This window comes from Vigna radiata, chromosome 1, assembly GCF_000741045.1.
Source record: "Vigna radiata var. radiata cultivar VC1973A chromosome 1, Vradiata_ver6, whole genome shotgun sequence".
Lineage (NCBI taxonomy): Eukaryota > Viridiplantae > Streptophyta > Magnoliopsida > Fabales > Fabaceae > Vigna > Vigna radiata.
In genome coordinates, this window is record NC_028351.1 from 36,458,073 (window position 1) to 36,476,268 (window position 18,196).

The 18,196-nt window shown below is 32.6% G+C and overlaps 3 protein-coding genes across 4 annotated transcripts in view; 1 reads left to right on the plus strand and 2 right to left on the minus strand.

Moving 5' to 3' along the window:
- The first annotated feature begins 1,137 nt into the window (after positions 1–1,137).
- On the plus strand, positions 1,138–3,977 carry LOC106773228 (F-box protein At4g00755). The gene is made up of 6 exons (XM_014659940.2): positions 1,138–1,360; positions 1,608–1,759; positions 1,884–2,294; positions 2,397–2,572; positions 2,829–2,947; positions 3,435–3,977. Exons 2-6 carry the CDS (start codon positions 1,624–1,626, stop codon positions 3,697–3,699), a joined length of 1,107 nt encoding a protein of 368 aa, XP_014515426.1. The 5' UTR covers positions 1,138–1,360; positions 1,608–1,623; the 3' UTR covers positions 3,700–3,977.
- Positions 3,978–7,504: 3,527 nt separating this feature from the next.
- LOC106771062 (probable transcriptional regulator SLK2) lies at positions 7,505–14,469 on the minus strand. Of its 2 annotated transcripts, none has more exons than XM_014656959.2 (10): positions 14,409–14,469; positions 12,410–13,629; positions 12,091–12,222; positions 11,742–11,790; positions 10,684–10,898; positions 10,528–10,596; positions 9,939–10,039; positions 8,990–9,083; positions 8,802–8,871; positions 7,505–8,651 (listed from the first exon to the last, which is right to left on the minus strand). In XM_014656959.2, the coding sequence occupies exons 2-10, from the start codon at positions 13,370–13,372 to the stop codon at positions 7,756–7,758; spliced, it is 2,589 nt and encodes an 862-aa protein (XP_014512445.1). In that variant the 5' UTR covers positions 13,373–13,629; positions 14,409–14,469; the 3' UTR covers positions 7,505–7,755. The 2 variants fall into 2 exon arrangements, with proteins under 2 accessions (XP_014512445.1, XP_014512453.1); XM_014656967.2 differs by lacking the exon at positions 14,409–14,469 and adding an exon at positions 14,318–14,334.
- A 3,057-nt stretch (positions 14,470–17,526) lies between these two features.
- Positions 17,527–18,196, minus strand: part of LOC106762889 — a 3,094-nt gene continuing 2,424 nt past the window's right edge. Inside the window, exon 2 of the mRNA XM_014647003.2 lies at positions 17,527–18,128. Within this exon, the coding sequence (XP_014502489.2) occupies positions 17,527–18,128 (602 nt within the window). The remainder of the gene's footprint in view (positions 18,129–18,196) is intronic.

Below are 18,196 nucleotides of genomic sequence, written 5' to 3' on the forward strand. Positions count from 1 at the left end.
TGAAACCAACCGCCGTTCGATTTGCGGTTGGTTTGGTTTTTGGGGGTGCAGGGGCAGAGACGCAGATCAGACTGCAGTGTGCGAAAACACTGCTCGAACAGCGTTGGGTGAAAACGCAGCTCAGACTGCGTTTGTGGGAAACGCAGCTGAGACTGCGGTTTAGCAGTTGCTGCGTTTTTTTGAGTGCTTCTCCCTGCACCTCACCCCTTTCTTCGTGCAATGACTTTAATGGGTATATGTGATCCAACTTTACCTTACACCTTTGACATTCACATTTGTTAGGCCATCTTATCCCACATTTTTTATTACTAAATTAGAATTTTAAAAGACTTTTTTATATAAATAAAAAAAAAATTTAGGGCTTAAGAGATTTTGTAAGAATTAATCATTTTTAAATTTTTTTAAAAAAGCTTATTGTAATTAATTAGAATTTTAAAAATTTATAAAAAATGAAATCATATTTGAAAACATTATATGAATTTACAAAAATTTAAATGATTTTAGTATTGGAACATCCTTTTTCGCAAATATAGATATCAGTCTTTTTCAGTGCTCAAACAGTGGTGTCATCTTTCTATAAATGTAACATAAGTAATGGAATGATCATTGAGATATCAAACTCAAATATAGCAATAGATACAAAAGGTAATGCCAAATTAATAAATGATAGGAAATAATATAAAATGTCTTAAAGAAACTTGTTATAAATTTCAACAATACTTTAAATTAAAACTATCTATATTATTTGTATATTTGAGTGAAAACAAGTTAAATTTTAGTAAACGAAGGGATTTTTGAACTTGTTATTCATAAAGAAAATAAATAAATAATAAAACATTAAGATAATTGAAGGTTTATTATATAATAAAATAAAATAAATCCTCTATTTAATTCTTTATGCAAGTTAACATTGATAATATTTTAAATAGTAAATAAACACGTGATTTTAGGATTTTATATCATATTTAATAACAAAAGGCAATAATTTCAATGATAAAAAACATTACATAAGTTTTGTCTTATTATTTTATGTATGTCTTATTTTGTTGGAAATAATCATACAAAAATAAAAAATAATTATAATAGATTTTTTTCTATCCTGATTCTGTTTCTGTCTTATCCATCTTTTATCTAAGTTTCTAGCGATTATGTTTGTTCTGGAGAAGTTCTTATAAAAATCTAGAGAAAGTGTTGACTTATTCTCGTCTGCAAGTGCAACTAGAAACACTATTTTCCTTACAAACGGCTGTTCCAAACGAATTGCCATTCTCCTGCTTCTGTCTAATCTTTATTCTTCAATCCACAATCAAAAGGGTCCCTTTCATATCTTCAGATCCACACTCTCTTTGCAGAGAAAAAGGTTACCATGTTTCATGTTTTCAATGTTTCGTTATTTGGGTGTAGCTTTATTTGCTCATCAATTTAATTGCTTGAGAAAAGTAACCGCCTTTCCTTTTCAACTTGTTTGTGGATTTTCTTCCTTGCATTCTTCCAGAATTAGTCGTACTGCTGCTTGCTTGAAGATTTTCTTTTTCAGATAACCAATTTTACGGTTTATGATGAGTGCTGTGTTGATTATTGATCATAGCTGTTCTGTCTGCTATCAGGCTTTGGTTTTTGGAAATGACTGAGGAGAAAAACAAAATGGATTTCATTCAATTGCTTGGACCTGACATGTCAGTCAAGATTCTGACCCATTTGGACGCCCCTTGTGATCTTATTAGGGTTTCTGCTGTTTCTAGTTCTTGGCACCGATTTGGTAATCCTTCTTAGTTTATTTCCTTGTAGTGGGATTTTATTTTATAGTGCTTTGAACTTTTTTCTCCAAAAAGTGCATATTTTTTGTACTCCAGGTATTGAAATGCTCTCTTGATATTCTGCAGTTATTGAACATGGCCTTTGCAAGCAACTTTGCTTGGCAATGTTTCCTGAAATATGTGGTCTTACTCATATGATTGAGCTTGAGAACATTATTGAACCACTGGGCAACCCTCCTGGAAGTTGTGTAAATTGGGAGTATCTAAAGAGAAATCATAAAGTCTATGCATTCTTGTCCTCTGGTCTTCATCCTGTGAGAAAAAGTTGTATCTCTAAAGCTATTAGTGCATCTAGCACTGATAACTATCCTGAAGAAAGCATTCTACATACGTTGGAGCCTGGTGATAGAACTGAATATACAGCATCATACTGGTCAAGCAAAGGGGAAAACGATCCTTCTGTTCCTGAGACTTTAGTTTACAAGCTTGTTTCAGAAATGTGTCTTGTTACAGAGATTCATGTCCAACCGTTCCAAGGTTAATAGCTAAATTAAACTCCTTTGTTTTGTGAATTGGGTATGTTGAGGATCATGAACTTTTGCTTGATCATCTGACAAATAATCTATGTTTACTTGTCAGCATTTTTTCAGCATGGCTTGCCTATATATTCTGCTAAGGCTGTCCGATTCAGAATGGGATATCCAAGATACCCAATTGAATCGGAGAGTGCTGTAGATAATATAACTGCTAATGAAGTCTTGGGCGATAATCAATTCATATGGACGTATACTTCACCTGAATTTCCAATGTGTCAAGTGAGTTGCATTTTAAAATGCATTTCTTGAATATTCTTTTATCCATTCAATTTACTCAACGAAGAGGAGTTGATATTCGTCTACTGATCTTTTCTGGGAATCATTCACTTAGTGTACATGTTTTACCGGCTGAATATAGCAAGTGTGAATTTAGCATTTAATCATTTTAGATTGAAACTGCATTGTTTTTTACAAAACAGTATTCTATGCTCGTGTTTGACACCTGAAATGGGTTAGTAACATACCGACTTTACAGGAAAACAGCTTGCAAAAATTCAAGCTCCCTGAACCTTTTCTGTGCATTGGAGGCATTCTGCTAGTTGAGCTATTGGGTAGAGTTCAAAAACAAGAGATGGATGAATTATTCTACATATGGTTTGTTTCTCAAGCCTTCTCTTTTATCTCATGTACACATACTAAATTGAGATAACCTAAAGAATTTAATCTTTGTCTTCTAACTATCCACTCTTCAATTACACACTGCTTCTTTCATTATCTGACACCAATGCCACTCAATGGTCATCATGACATGGGCTTTTGTTGTAATTTCAGAGTATAGATGAAAAGTAATGTAATAAAAGATGACATTTCATTAAAATGCCATACTTCTATTCTAGGTACACGGGATGCTGAATCATTCAGCATGTTCTCATAGTGGCATGAAGAACCTTAATTTATTTCCTTGAGTTCTTTTTGTTAGTTCATTGCCTACATTTTATTTAGTGTTTCTTTTCCAACTAAGAACATGGTTGGATAAAATTCCCCATAAACACTTCTACAGGAGAAATATATCAAATGTTCTTATATTTTAAGAATGAATTGGCATTTGTTTGTTTATCTGTCTTGGATTACTATGCTGCAGCATCTCCCATGTTCAAGTCATGGGACGGCCACTTTCACCAGCATTTGATGTTAAAGTTCATCATCCATCAGGGAAGTGTACCTTGAAGTACCATCCTCCTCCGGCAGATCCTCACATGTCTTCTTCAACATCTTCGCCGGACTCGAGCAGTTCATCGCGCCTGCGCATAATAACCTCGAGCCTAGTGCAGAGGGGTGTGAGACGTTGGGAGCAAATTCTCTTGGGTGCACTACTTGGTTCTGGTCCTGTTGCAGTTGATGACTAATGGGAAATTGCAAGGAATGAAGAACCTCAATTGTCAATGTAAAGACTTTTGGCCAAGCATTTGTATAGCATAGCATATGTTGAGCACAAATAATTTGTAGGGGCAGAGGCAAAGTTTCATCTTTATCTTTTTCTTTGTGTTACATAAGTCTTGCCTTCTTGGCTAGTTATCAAATGTATAATGCTGTAAAGAATGTGTCTGGTGTTGCTTGAACTGATAAAGACAGACATTTGTGTTGATGATAAGAATGCTAATGCACACAATCTTTGTACCTTTGATATGGTGTTTTCAGATTAGGTTTCTGTGAACTTATATTTTAGAGAATAAGATATGTGCAATGCAAAATTATAGGTTGAGACTATGATGAAATGTGTTTATGTACAATAAATTTTGAAGTTAAAAGTATAATTGTTGGTTTTACTTCATTTTTCAGAGCGTATTAGCATTTTGAGGTAAATTCATGTCATTCTCTACTGGAATCGGAGACAAAGTTAATATTATTATTATTTATTTTAATAAGTTAGAATAATTATCACAATTTTAAGAGTAAAATTAAAAGAAAATGTGTAAAAAGGTAGTTATGAAAGTGTATATCTTTATTTATTACTTGTGTGTATTTGTAAATAAAATTGAGTTTGGTTTTTGAACTTACTTCCAAAAGAGTTAAATTATTATTATTATTAGCAAAAATAAACTAATATGTATGTTCTCTTTTTTTATATGATAATATAAAAAATTATAATTATTATTATTATTGTAATTAAAAAATCAAGTATAAATAACTTTTATAATTTTATTATAAATAAATTTTATTTATTTTGTAGGTAAATTTTTAATTAGAAAATGGTTAAATTAAAAAAAATGGTCAAATTTGAAAAGACAATTAAAATTTTAAAAAAGTGATCAGTTAAATAGTAAAATAGTTATTTTAATATATAATAACAATTATCACAATTTATAAATAAAAAATGCTTTAATTATGTTTTGTAATTATGTATTTGTTGGTTAATTGAAAGGCTCAAACTTGCTTACTAAATATAATATTAGATTAAATGCACCATTCTATTGAGAAGTAAGTCGCTTATCTTTTTAAAAGAATTTAAGCAAAATTAACTTTAAAATAGACGTTTAGGTCAAATTGTCCTTAAAAATATTAAGGTTGGCTTTACACAAATTATTTGGAATGGAGTTGCTTTTAAAATAATCACTTATTTTTCAAAAACACATAAAACATCTGATTATTTTTTTTTTCAAAAATAAGCTAAAGTAGTTGCATTAAAATGTATAACAAACTAAGATTTGCCGAGACTATATCTAATTGACTTTAAAAAGGTTATACAAGTTTTATAATGTAAAGTTACGTTGTGTTTGGATAAGATATGTTAATAGAGAATTTATATTTTTTTTTTAATTTAAAATGTTTTATAACAATATATTATTTGGATAAAGAATTTTTAAAGAAATTGAAATTTAAAATTTTATTGGAGTAATTTGATTATTTAAAATTAAAAATTTTAAATTTTTGTTTAAAATATAAGAATTTAAAAATTTTCATGTTTTCAAATTTATATTTTGAAATTCATAATTTGGGTTAATTTGGATTTGAGTGGATTTGGTTCAATCAAAACTTGAGTAAATTTGATTGGGTGTTGCTCTATCTACCACTCCAAGTGCTCCTGCACCTTTCTATTATTTTTATTTATTTTAAAAATATTTTACACCTCTCCACTATTTTTTTTTTACTCCAATCCTTACTATATTTGTGATATATTACAAAATATAAAATTTTGAGGAAACTTCAATATTAGAGCTTATACCACTTCCATTTTATAAACTTAAAAGTTAGATGCAAATACAAAATAATAAACATAATAATATTAATAGTAAATAATAATATATTACTATTATTATTATTATTATTATTATTATTATTATTATTATATACTAACTTTATAATGACGAAAGAACTAAATAAATTTCAAATCTTTTACAAATAACCTTTTTTTTATATATTTTACGTATTTAATAATATTTTTATATTGTTTATCTAATAAATTAAATACTTTATTCAAGTTATTTGAGTCAAACATGTCGGTAAGTTAAAACATAATATAATGTTAAAAATTATAGATATTTAATGTAAAAGAAAACACACATACATATAAACATTTTTCTAGAAATTTAGAACAAAATTTTACCATTTATTAAGTAATTTGAAGAAAAAATATATATTGAACAACGAAAATAAAATTGAATAAAACTTATCTAAGGGAATATATTACAAGTTCAAATATGAGCCATGTAAATGCTCGAAGCCATGTAAATGCTCCATTAATGCAGAGAGATAAAGAGAAAGATTGTTGAGGATAGTGGGGAGATGTAAAGTATTTTTGGAATAAAAGAAAATAGTGAGAAAGTGTAGATATTTTTGAAATAAATGAAAATAGTAGAAAGGTGCAGGAGGAGCACTTGGGATGGTAGAGAGAGCAACACCCAATTTGATTTGACTTCACATAATCCTAATTTAATGTTTAGGCATAATTCAACTTAACCCAACTTAACCCAAATTGTCTTAATCTCATATATGTCTAATTCGAGTTGGATCTAACTGAACTTGACTCAACATGGGCTACTTGATTGAACATGATCTTATCTCGACTCAGCTTGACTTGAACTTAGGTTAACTCAACTCCAATGGTGTTGGGTGACTTGATATGATTGAGTCTTAACTAACTTTGCTTAAGCCGACTCTTCGACCTTACTCAACTTGACCAATTTCAAGTTGACTTGACTCAAGCTAGGTCTAGACAAACTCAACTAAACCTACTTTGGTCTGGTCTTGATTGAGCTAGGCCCAACTTGATGTTGTTCAAACTTCTCATGGAAAGAGTATGAGAAAAACAAAAATGAATCTAAGATATCATAAACTCGTAACATAACACAATACAAACCCATTTAATAAAGCCTAAGAAAAAGTTGAAAAGAGTATATCCTACTTAAGACCTTTCATGAATGCCTACTAAAAAAATTATGCCTATCATCTAAGCAAAAAGAAATGAAGAAAAAAAAAGATTAAACAAATAGAAAAGGGTGATCGATCATAAAAAGACATCTCTTGCTTCCAAGTAAGAATGAGAAGAAAGAAAAAGACCAAACAAAGGTTAACAAAAATCAAACTAACCTCTCTCCAACACACAATTTTCAAATTCCATGAAAATATTTTTAGGGGTATTTTACATATTTAATCTTCAAATTCCACTTTTGGATTAAAAATATTTTTAGGGGTAAAGTTAGTTTAGTACAGGACATATTTAATTTTTAATCCAATAAAAAACTTCAAATTTAACCTTTAAATTCCAGTTTTGGATTGAAAATATTTTTAGGGGTAAAGTTAGTTTAGTACAAGACATTTAATATTTAATCCAATAAAAAAATAATTACGTTCTTGATACAAGTTTTAATCCTATTAATTTTATTTGAATTTCATTAATGATTATGGTAATTGAACATTTTTTATCATTAATAAAAAAATGTCATGAATGTTTTTAAAATTTACTACAAAATTTTCACTTTTTTCCTTTTAATTCAAATTGTATTATTTTCCACCCTCTTTTTATTTCACTAAAATTAGTTGTCATAAACATTATAAGTATTTATAGTAATAGACCACTTAGTATCCTTTCCACATTAATCTCACTTTTTATCCTGTGTTTTGCAACGAGTATTTAAATCGCTTAGGAGGATATCTTGCTTTGTATTATAGGTAATGTGGTGTTGTCAGTGGCATTTGATTAAGCTTTTTAGATAAGAAATGTAAGTGCCGTATAAAATGCTTACTGTCATAGTCCAATAAATTACACTTGCAGGACAAAAACTCTCAAATAAAATCCCTAAACACCTACTCGAGTCCAAGTCCAAACAAATTCCATCGATAAAATTATGACACTGAAAACCAGGAAAAAAAACAGCATCTATTGAAAGTATCCTGTACAATGATAATATAATAAAATAAACACTTCAACAAGATATGCCAATTACATGCCCAAGTTGTGTTAGTCATGCCTTCCATCCAAAACCCATGTTATCATCAAGATCACTGTTAAAGAAGGAGCTATCCGCGAACTCATGGCCAATATCCTGAACCATACCTTGCAAATGTAGACTTTGTGGCATATCAGATGTTCTTGGGTTGAATCCATTGTTGCCACCAGCTGCAGAAGAATCACTGTTTGAAGCTGTTTTGAAGCTATTATTCCTTGAAATGGGTCCATTGTTTCCTGGAACATTGACAGAACCTCCACTTAAGGATGGAGCATGGCCCCCAAAACCCAGTGCATTTTTTGCCAGATTCCCATTTGCATTGGGTCCACCAAGAGACTGTGATTGCATTCCTCCATTGTTATTTGACATTTCCTGCACCAGTTGCTGGATCATCTGCTGCTGCTGTAGGGCTTGATTTCCTTGGGATCCCTGTGAATGACTTTGTTGCAGTAAACCATTTCCACTTAATGTACGCTGTTGAAGGAGTTGCTGCTGCTGCTGCTGCTGTGGGGGTAGATGGGGACCTGGGAAACCACCTACAGAGTTTTGCATTGAGCCTGTAATTAAAGAAGGACCAGCTCCTTGCAAAGCAGAAGAGGGACTTGGGTTCGAATTATTGAATGAGGATCCAGGATTGGAGCCAGGGCTAGAATTCATTGAATTTTGCCTCATGAGAAGATTTTGGTAGTTGGTAAGAACTAAATGGGCTGACCCACTCAAAGCACCACGATTAACCATATTATGAGTGCTGTTTATGTGGTTGTTCAATCCAGGATTCATTGCCATCAGCTTATTAAGTGTGTTTCTATCAGTAGGCAGACCATGAACACTTGCCATCTGTTCCATTTCCTGCATCTTTTGCATCTGGAGCTTTGAGGCTGTTGCTAGTCGAGGATAATTTTTTAAACTCTCTGCACGTAAATGTTGGATCAATGTTACAAAGGCTAACGACAAAGTAAAAATATATTTCCAAAAGCCCAAAATTGAATCAGCTTCATACAACAAGAATTTTAAAACTAAACTCTAGGGCAATATAATCATAAAAACCAGAAGGAAATTACCAATTGCCCCAATTTTGTGCTCTTCACAAATATCAATTAGGTCTTTCATGCTGTTGACAACCTCCGATATCTGTCAACCATTGTAGCAGGTAATTAGGATTCAGAAAATACATAGCATAAGAGATGACTAGTTTTCATTATAGTACTCAACACTAATAAAAAATTTTAAATACAATTTTATAGCATACCTGCAAACATCTCACATATCTTTTAGAAAAACCCAAGTCATTAAGTGATTGCAACTCCAAAATTTTAGCAAGCTGGCGTCCCGCTGTCAATACCCTGATGCAAAATAAACATTACTTTAAGCTTGAGTCCAGTCTCATTGTAATTGTTAACTTGAACTAGGCTCACAACTCAACCCAACCCACAAACCAAATCAATAATATATGTAAAACAACTAATATAATTCTCTTACTAATTGAACTAATCCATGTCACAGACTGTTCTAACCAGATACTTTTTAACCAAACATGGCTTGTAAAATGCCCAACTGGAGAGTTAGACAAATAGAAATCAGAATCTCAATTTCTAATCTATATTTAATTTAAGATACCATGAGATGCTCTTAATCTTGAATAGCCTTATTGTAAAAATATGAATGCTTGTGACTTGAACAAACCCTGTGCATATATAAATTGTTAATTTTGTAAAGCATGAGCACCAGAATGCACCAAATATGCCCACTGGAAAATCTCGTACTACAATTAAGATCTTTCGGTTTCCTATTTTATGACTATTGACTTCCGGCAAGAGTTTTTCTCCTCTCATTTTCCACATCGTTCCAAATTGGATTGCCATATTGTATTTAAAAAAGTAAAAATGTTCAATAACCTTTTTTATTGAAGTTGTATTTTTCAGTTAAAAGTAATAACACGAAAAAAGCCTGTATCACCTAATCACTAACGGCATTTGCACCACCACCCCTCTGCCCCAAAGAAAGAAAAAGGAAACATACGGAGAATCCAGTAAATATGAAGAAATATAGTTTGCACCGTATGCTTTCTAGCCATATCACAGTATGCACTATTAGAAGAATAAAACATCAAACAAGCTACGCAGTAAAGAAAAATATATCAACTGAGAAGCATTTACTAAATATACCATACATTAAGGAACAACAATGCATTAACTTACATGTTGCTGTTTGTTTGCAAATCTTGCTGAGAAACCCCATCAGCCCCACTTTCAGCAATTGTACTCTGGCATTTTTGAGCTACCTGAACTAATTGGTTGACCTGAAAAAGTGTAAATCATATGAATTAGCAGCAAAATGAATACCTCAATTATGCCATATGACCAACCTTAAGACAGGTGATCATCTCTTATTCCTCGTCACTTAGAACTTTAAACCTGTCACCTTCAATAAAAGCTTCATTAATGCCCACCGATTTCCTTATCCTAATTTCCATATATTACTACTGTCACCACTCACCAATTTTCATATATGCATGACGTCTTGAGAAATATGATGGAAGAATTCAAGATGTGAGGAGTTAATTATAAAATAAGTATGCACATGCAGACTTTTTTTTATACAAAAATATCAGAAATATGCAAAGTAATCCATTCAAAGGTAGTCTCAACACCCCCAACTGTCTATTAAAACCAGGCAAGAAATGAAGATCTACTTAACCAAAATATTCAACCAAATAGCACCATCGTCTATTCAAAACAAAGAATGACTCCAAAAGTGAAAAGCAGTCTAAACAAAGCAGAATCATACCTGTGGTGCAACCAACCTTCGAGGAATAAGTTCTTCATGCCGCCTTGCACAGAACTCCCAAGATAATATCTGGGCAAATTAACAAGAATTTCTGGAGGTCATTATAAATAAGCTTCAAATAGAAAATACATTAAACTATAAAAACAATTTTGTAACCTTCAAATCTTGAGTGAATATGATGCGAAGTTGGCCTTCACGAACAACGCGAAGCTGCTCATATACACTCTCTTGGACTGCTTTTGCATATTCTAACATCATTGCACCAGAAGGAAATCTTATTTCACGTGGCAAGTCCAGAAACAAAAGTTCATCAATCACTCCACTGCCAAATTTGATTTCATTAAGTCTAGGTAATACTTCATAAGTCGCCTCTGAGAAAATCCAGAATGTAAATATTAGATTATGAGATTTCTATAAGAAAATTAAATAAATAGTATGCTAACCATCTAGCCTACATATACATCCAATGCACAAATTGTGTATCTACCAATGTTGCATTATTGGTTGCATTTAGTTCAGCTAGTTTTGTTACACTCCAAGGTTAAAGCAAAGTAACAATTAAGATTGTGATATCTGGTCACTGGTAAGCACTGACTTCAGTGGGTATTTATAAGCCACAAAATTTAAACAAAATGAAGTACAAATCGAAATTTTACAATGAAATTATATTCTCATAAAAACATGCTACAAAACAACACAAGGACCGCTTAGATTTGGTTTGATAAAGCATATTGTTTAAATTTCACGTTTTCAAAAATATTTACAAGTAGATTTAATTACTAATTCGATCCCTATAACAGCACAATCTTTACAATTTAGTCCCTACACCAAGAATGACTCATTTAATCACTATACAATACTTTTTAAACTCATTTTAGTCCTTACACATTCTTTTTCATCCGTTTTAGTCCCTATAATTCAAGAAAACAGTATTGTACTTTTCCAACCCTAGAAGATATGTAGGGACCAATATCAGATGAAGGGGCAAAATCGTACAGATTGTGCGGTTATAGAGACCAGATGAATAATTTATCATTACAAATATATCCTTTTTCACGAATTGGTGAAAACAGCAAACTCCAATTCATAGTTTCTTACAAAAACCTTTGAAAACAGGAAATAAAGTGACATATTTGTAATAATTTGAGAACAAGAAATAAAAAAAAAAATCTTAAATCATATGGACTCCAATACTTCCTTTTTCATATACTTACCAAATCCCCTTCCAGATTTAGAACCACAAATATCACACTGCCACGCATCCTGAACAAAGAAAAATCCATGTCAATGCATGTACTTATCAAAGATTTAATAGCACTAACAGATAGAAAGGGTAAAATGGTATATACAAAAATAGAAAGCAAAACAAATGAAATTATTTAAAGTATAACTCTGCTTGAGCATCATTCTAAGAGTTGTCAACAATTACATGATAAGTTAATAAAATCTATTAACTTTTTTAGAGAACATTGAATAAATGGTTATCAGAAAATATTAAGACATCACCCTATTTATTTAGCAAGAAATACAATTAAGAATAAATAACAACTGCAAAAAATTTACCATTGCTGCTGGCGGGAAAACACCAAGTGCATGATGCCCAACATTGTTATATAACGACAAGCACCACCGTTTCTTTGCACGATGGGAGTAGTACTCAGCCACAAATTTTCTCCAATACGCAATACTATTATCCTAAAGCAAACGGTAAAGTTCAATAACAGAGTTGTAACAAACATAAACTTCAAAATTAAACAAAGCGTTCAGATATAATAAGTTCCTGAAACAAAAGGAATAACCTTGAAGAATAAACAGATGATATAGTGAGTATATATGTGACACTAAGATAGGCCATCACAGGAAGAAAATAAACAGAACTCACATTCGGCCGTTGCCTTTGATGATAGAGATACTGCATCAATCGACGAGCACAAACCCCACTAACACTATTATCGTATGGACGCTTGACAGCAGAAGAGGGCTGCATCACTTGTTGCTGTAACTGCTGCCTCAATTGCATTTGTTGTTGTTGTTGCTGCTGTTGTTGTTGCAACTGCACTCGCTGTAACTGTGGCATTGACTGAAAGAGTTGTTGTTGTCTCAGTCTCTGCTGTTGTTGAAGTAAAGCCTGTAACTGTGGATTACGACCCTGCAATTGCATGGAATCTTGTCTCTGAAGAATCTGTTGTATAACCTGCTGCTGCTGCATTATATCTTCCTGTTTGATATCCAGTCTAGGTTTTTTGGACAGCTGAGATACATTATTTGGATCATGAATGAAAGATCCAGGGACATGTGCACCCATATGAAGGGTAGACGGACCAGTTTGAGACGCAGGCAACGATGTAGCACTTGAAGCACCCTGCAGCTGCTGCTGCTGATTCTGCTGCAATTGTTGAACATTCTGATCTTGATGAGAGCTCTGCTGTACTACAGAGGAACCATCAATCACTGATGAGCCCGAAATACTAATATTATTTGACGTAAATGACATGGGTGAGGCAGGTAATCGTAAGTATGAGTCCGTGTTAACACTGGCACTTCGCTGTAAATGGGGGCCACCAGAGAGAGCAGAATTTGCATCTGTGACTAAAGAACTAGCTCCAACACTTGGTGCTGAGTTTGCCACACTATTTAGAACTGCATTATTCATATCCCCAGAAACCAGACCCAGGTTTGAATGACCGGCTCCCGAAACCGTGCTGGATGAATTAACAAAAGATGAGCTTAAGTGAGAGTTAACTACACTCTGTGAAAGTCCATCTCTTTGAAAGAAAACTCCAGAATGTGATGATGATGATTGGGTTAACCCTCCCGTCACCCGCGAAGGTGTCATGGGGGGCATACCCCCTTGGTGACTGCTGTCTATGTAGCTCTCCAGAGCCAAGCTTAACTCGTACTTTAAATATTCTCAAAAAGCTCATGAACTTCAAGTAACCACAGATTGTTTGTGAACTACTGGTAGTATTTCTCCTATCTCTTCTTAAATCTTCAAGTTTCACTCTATTTCAAAGCCTTTTACCAAACCCACCAACTCCCGTCCAACCAAATGCACCCAAAACGGTTATTCTTTCTCAACACTGGACAACTTCTGATCTAAATCTAAAACAACAAAGAATAAAAAAGCATATAAATATTCGTTAGTACAAGGAAAACTTCAGCAAAAATAAACACAAGCGGGCGAAAAAAACCCTGGTTTAGAAGCATAAACCCGGAAATGACCAACACCCTTTTCCAATAAAAATCACAACGCAACAATCTCACGCATCAAATCCTAATTCCAACTGTTTTACCTGCTCTCAAGACAGGAATTCGCTTCAAAGAGAAAAATGAGGTAATAGTTGAGACTGTAATAAAACCACTTTATATGCATGCTAATGACTACCTATTTAGATGTCTAAATCCGCTCGCTTTATTTTCGCATCAGAGCTATGACTGTTCACTTTTCCATCTAAAGTGAATCAGAACCCAAATCCGTGTAAAGATCAATATCATAGTGATGAAAACAAAATCTGAAACTCTAAATTCACATATTCAAAAGCCCTAAAACCCAAAATCAAATTCAAAAACATAACAAAGGAACTGAAAAGATGAAACTAGTACCCCAACTCCATTGCTGGCATGCACAATAGTTCACTACCATCAACAAACAACGAAGTAACCAAAATACGGGAACATCGCCCAAACAACAGAAAACGGAAACCTTAAACCTAACACCACAAAAACTAAAAGAAGCAAATAAATTATAATTCTCTATACGAATCTAAAATACAAAACATAAAGGATTAACTTCAAGATCGATCAGTAGCTGAAAAATTGAAAACCCCGAATGAAGCTTTCAAACAGTTCAGTGCCAAAACGAATCGTTTAGAACTACTCACTGTGAAAACCGCGAGCTGAAAAAAAAAGAAAGCAAACGGAAGTGTAATGAATTGAAATCGCAGAGTTTATAACAAAGTTGGAGTGACCCGTAAAACCGGTCACGCGCTATTGTTCACCTGCAGTGGCAGGTCAGTATTGAGACACGCGTCGCGAAAGTGACAGCAGAGATTAGTCGGTGATACATCGCAGCCACTTCAATACAATTGCTGACGTGGCTGATTTTGATTGGAAAGCAGTTTTTAACATAAAAGAAACTATGTGTAGGGAATTTTCTCTCAACATCCGTACGTTTAGTTGTAATTGGAGTGTAAAAGTCGAACAGTGTCTTATCTTGTACACTACTTGTTTACACAATTTTCCGAGGCATTTTCTTTTTAATTTCAGCTAGAAATCATTTATATTTAAATTTATTTGCAATATAAAAATGTTATTAATTATGATGAACAAATATTTTAATTTAAATCATGTATTCGTGTTTGATATAATTTTTTTTTTATATTTTACTGATATTATTTAGATTATGCAATAATATTTTTATGATATTAATAATTTATAATTTTTTATTTCACAACTTCAATATATAATATATATAATATTTTAATTTTGATTTCATATAATAATAATCATATATTTATTGAGTTTTTAAGAATTATTGTAAACTTTTTAATATGAATACCCCACATATTGTATTATATATCCAATACACGTATCATAGATTAATAATGATAGAATAAATTGTGTGACTTATTTATTTTTAAATTTTTAAATAGATAATTGAGATTACTTAGGAAAATAATTATATGTTAGATTTCCTTTTAATAATTTATATATTTTGTTATCATTTCCAATTGGATAATCTACTAATCTAATTCATAGAAAATTATTAATAGATCTATTTTTTTTACTTTTACTAGAGATCAGGATAGATGGACTCTCTCTAAAACATCTTATATTAATGAGATTATTACTTAATTAATTAGTCAAAAGAATTCAAATTATTCTATTTTTTTATATTAGCTGATCAATTAGGAACATTTTCTTTTAAAAATATTTTATTTTTTTCAATCATGTGAGAATTAATTAATTCTCATTTATCTGCATTCTTCTATCTGAAGTGGAAAATAATGTTTGTATTATTCAGTTGCAAAATTTATTTTGTACAATACAGAAAGTTATGTTTTTTTATTACACTGAATTTCGGATATGAATTTAAATAGTTCTAATGAACCAATATTAAATTTTGAATATAACTAATCAACCATATATCGTAGTATTGAAAAATACATATTTTTTAATAGGCTTAAATACCTATTTAGTACCCAAGTTGGTAGGTTAATTTTCGTTTGGTACCCGGTTTTAAAAGTGATTTAATTTAGTCCCCAAGTTATTGAATTTGCTTTTAATAAGTCCCTTTCGTTAAGTACCATGTTACGGCGTTATATGATCAGTGATCTGTCAACTGAATTATGTGTCGTGGCAAATACAGTTTTTTTAGCAATGAAATATATGAAAATATTTTGTAAAATGGGAAAATAAAAAACAATATTAACCTATTAAGGTGTAAGCAACTTACCTGACCTTAAGTGAAGGATCTAAAGTGGAGGAGGTGTGCTGAGGTGATCTCCAATGAGCTGAAGTACCTATTGTGGAGGAGGTAATATGAAGCAGGTGAGGTGATATTTCTCATTTTCCATAAGCTCTTCTTTGTAACACATTCTGAAAATGCTTGTTTTCGAAGATTGATTTTGGGTGCCCTAAGCTGGGTATTTGGGATTAGGGTTGTTTTGTAGGTCTGGACGAAGCATTATTGCATCCTTCCTCCACCCAATGTCAATGAATCAGTGTTCGTCTTGCTCATGGGGGACCTCGCGTGGTGGTTCATCAAGAGGAATGGGTGGCAGCCATATGTGCTATTGTGGAGAGGTTGCCATATTAAGAGTGGCAAAAACTGCTAAGAATGAGGGCAGATATTTTTGGGGCTGCCCTAATTACAAGGTAACATTCCTTGGTTGTGTTTTTATTGATTTTAGGGTGGATTACTTTGGTGTATCCTGACATCGTTTTGGTTGGATGTTTGGAACAGCGTACTCGAAACCAAGAAGTGCTAGGCTGTGATTACTTCAAATGGCGCAATGATGATAATATGGATGAAAGGGATAGCACAATTGGATGGCAAAGGAGAAAGATTCTTAATTTAGAAAAATCAATTTTAGTTTATCAGAAAAGGGAGAAGGTGTATTTGGGGTTTTTATGTTTCATGGGGTTTATGAACATCATGTTTGTATGTCTTTTGTTTTAATGTAGAATATTATTGTAATGAAAAAGTTATATTTAATGAAGAAGAAGTTGTTATTGGTACATAGTGTTTGTTGTTATTATGAGATTGTATTCAGTGATGTTGTGATAGGTGATTGTTGTTGGTTAAATATGAAACTTCATAGACACTTTGCAAAAANAGATTGGAAGTTAANGTAAATGGAACTGCAGTGGCAATAACAAATGGAACTGCAGTAGGGAATTCTGCATTAGTCAATTCTGCAGTACCCAATTCTGCAGTACAGGACAACTTCAATAAACTAGTACAAAGGATTAAACTAGACTGGAATTTGCTGGAACTAAAAATCAACTTGGAAGTTCCAAAAAATGATCAAATAAGATGGTTTCACATGCTAAATTGCATATAAATGCATGTGACCTGAACTGGACTGTTATAGCAGTTTCAAAACAACAATTAAGACTTGATTAAAGTAGAAATTATGTTAGAATCATAGTTACATGAAAATTGACACATAACCTCTCCATTCTGTCATATAGAACATCATTCAGACCATCAAAGCTTAGAATCAAGGTCAAATGGATGAAATGGAAAGCATAAATAAAATTCTGCAGCAGAATTGCAGAGGTGAATTGACAGCACAATTAGATAGCAATTTCATATATTGNTCTTCCAAAATACATCACAAACTTGTAGCTGGTAAATACATCACAGACTTCCAAGTACATATTGAAAATACATATAAATGACAGTTTCAAGTTCTTAAACGATAAAGTAAATATTCAAAATACATATTCCTTGAGTCATACATATCCAAAATGCAATAGATTTGTGACCAATATCTAAACTGGTCTTGAAGTGTCATCATGAGTAATTTGACTTCCTTGAGTGGCAGGTGGGGTAGGTTGGTGGTCTTCTTGTTGAGTTCCTTGAGTGGCATCTTGTGCAGGTTGTTGGTCTTGTTCACTTCCTTGAGTTCCTTGAGTTCCTTGATCGGGTTGATGTTGACTTGCTTGAGGGCAATTAGTTCTTCTATGTCCTAATTGCCTACAAATGCCACATCTCTTTGGGATTCCAGCTTGTCCAAGTTGAGTGTCATCCCTCATTTGCTCCCAACTTTCGAGTCTTCTTTTTTTTCTTGGTCTACCTGGCAAGATCCTATTAGGAGGAGGCAAAATATCTGGATAGGCTGTTCTTTGCCATAGGTCAGGTCCATTGACAGGGAAGATTATTGGATTATAAGTTTCTTCATAAGTGGTGGTCCTAAACCAATTTGGTATGAAGTCTTCTGGAGTGAGGTTTAAAAACCTCATAGCTGTGAGTGCATGGCAGCAAGCTATCCCTGTGAGAAGCCACTTCCTGCAGCTACAATCTCTTTTGTCTACATCAACCACATACTTTTCTGAAATATTTGAGGTATGCCTGATCTCAAATACTTGGAGCCCTGACCAACCGCGAAAGAAGCAAAGAACTTTAGAACAACAAGCAAAACAGTTTGAAATCATGTGTGTA

What these genes read in the sequence shown, in the direction of transcription:
- LOC106773228 (XM_014659940.2), top strand. Translation starts at nt 1,624, where the DNA reads ATGACTGAGGAGAAAAACAAAATGGATTTCATTCAATTGCTTGGACCT. An exon ending in TCATGTCCAACCGTTCCAAG is followed by an intron (nt 2,295 to 2,396) that starts GTTAATAGCTAA and finishes TTTACTTGTCAG; the next exon opens with CATTTTTTCAGCATGGCTTG. An exon ending in CTGAATTTCCAATGTGTCAA is followed by an intron (nt 2,573 to 2,828) that starts GTGAGTTGCATT and finishes CCGACTTTACAG; the next exon opens with GAAAACAGCTTGCAAAAATT.
- LOC106771062 (XM_014656959.2), bottom strand. Translation starts at nt 13,372, where the DNA reads ATGCCCCCCATGACACCTTCGCGGGTGACGGGAGGGTTAACCCAATCA. An exon ending in ATCAAAGGCAACGGCCGAAT is followed by an intron (nt 12,223 to 12,409) that starts GTGAGTTCTGTT and finishes CGTTTGCTTTAG; the next exon opens with GATAATAGTATTGCGTATTG. An exon ending in TATTCACTCAAGATTTGAAG is followed by an intron (nt 10,597 to 10,683) that starts GTTACAAAATTG and finishes TAATTTGCCCAG; the next exon opens with ATATTATCTTGGGAGTTCTG.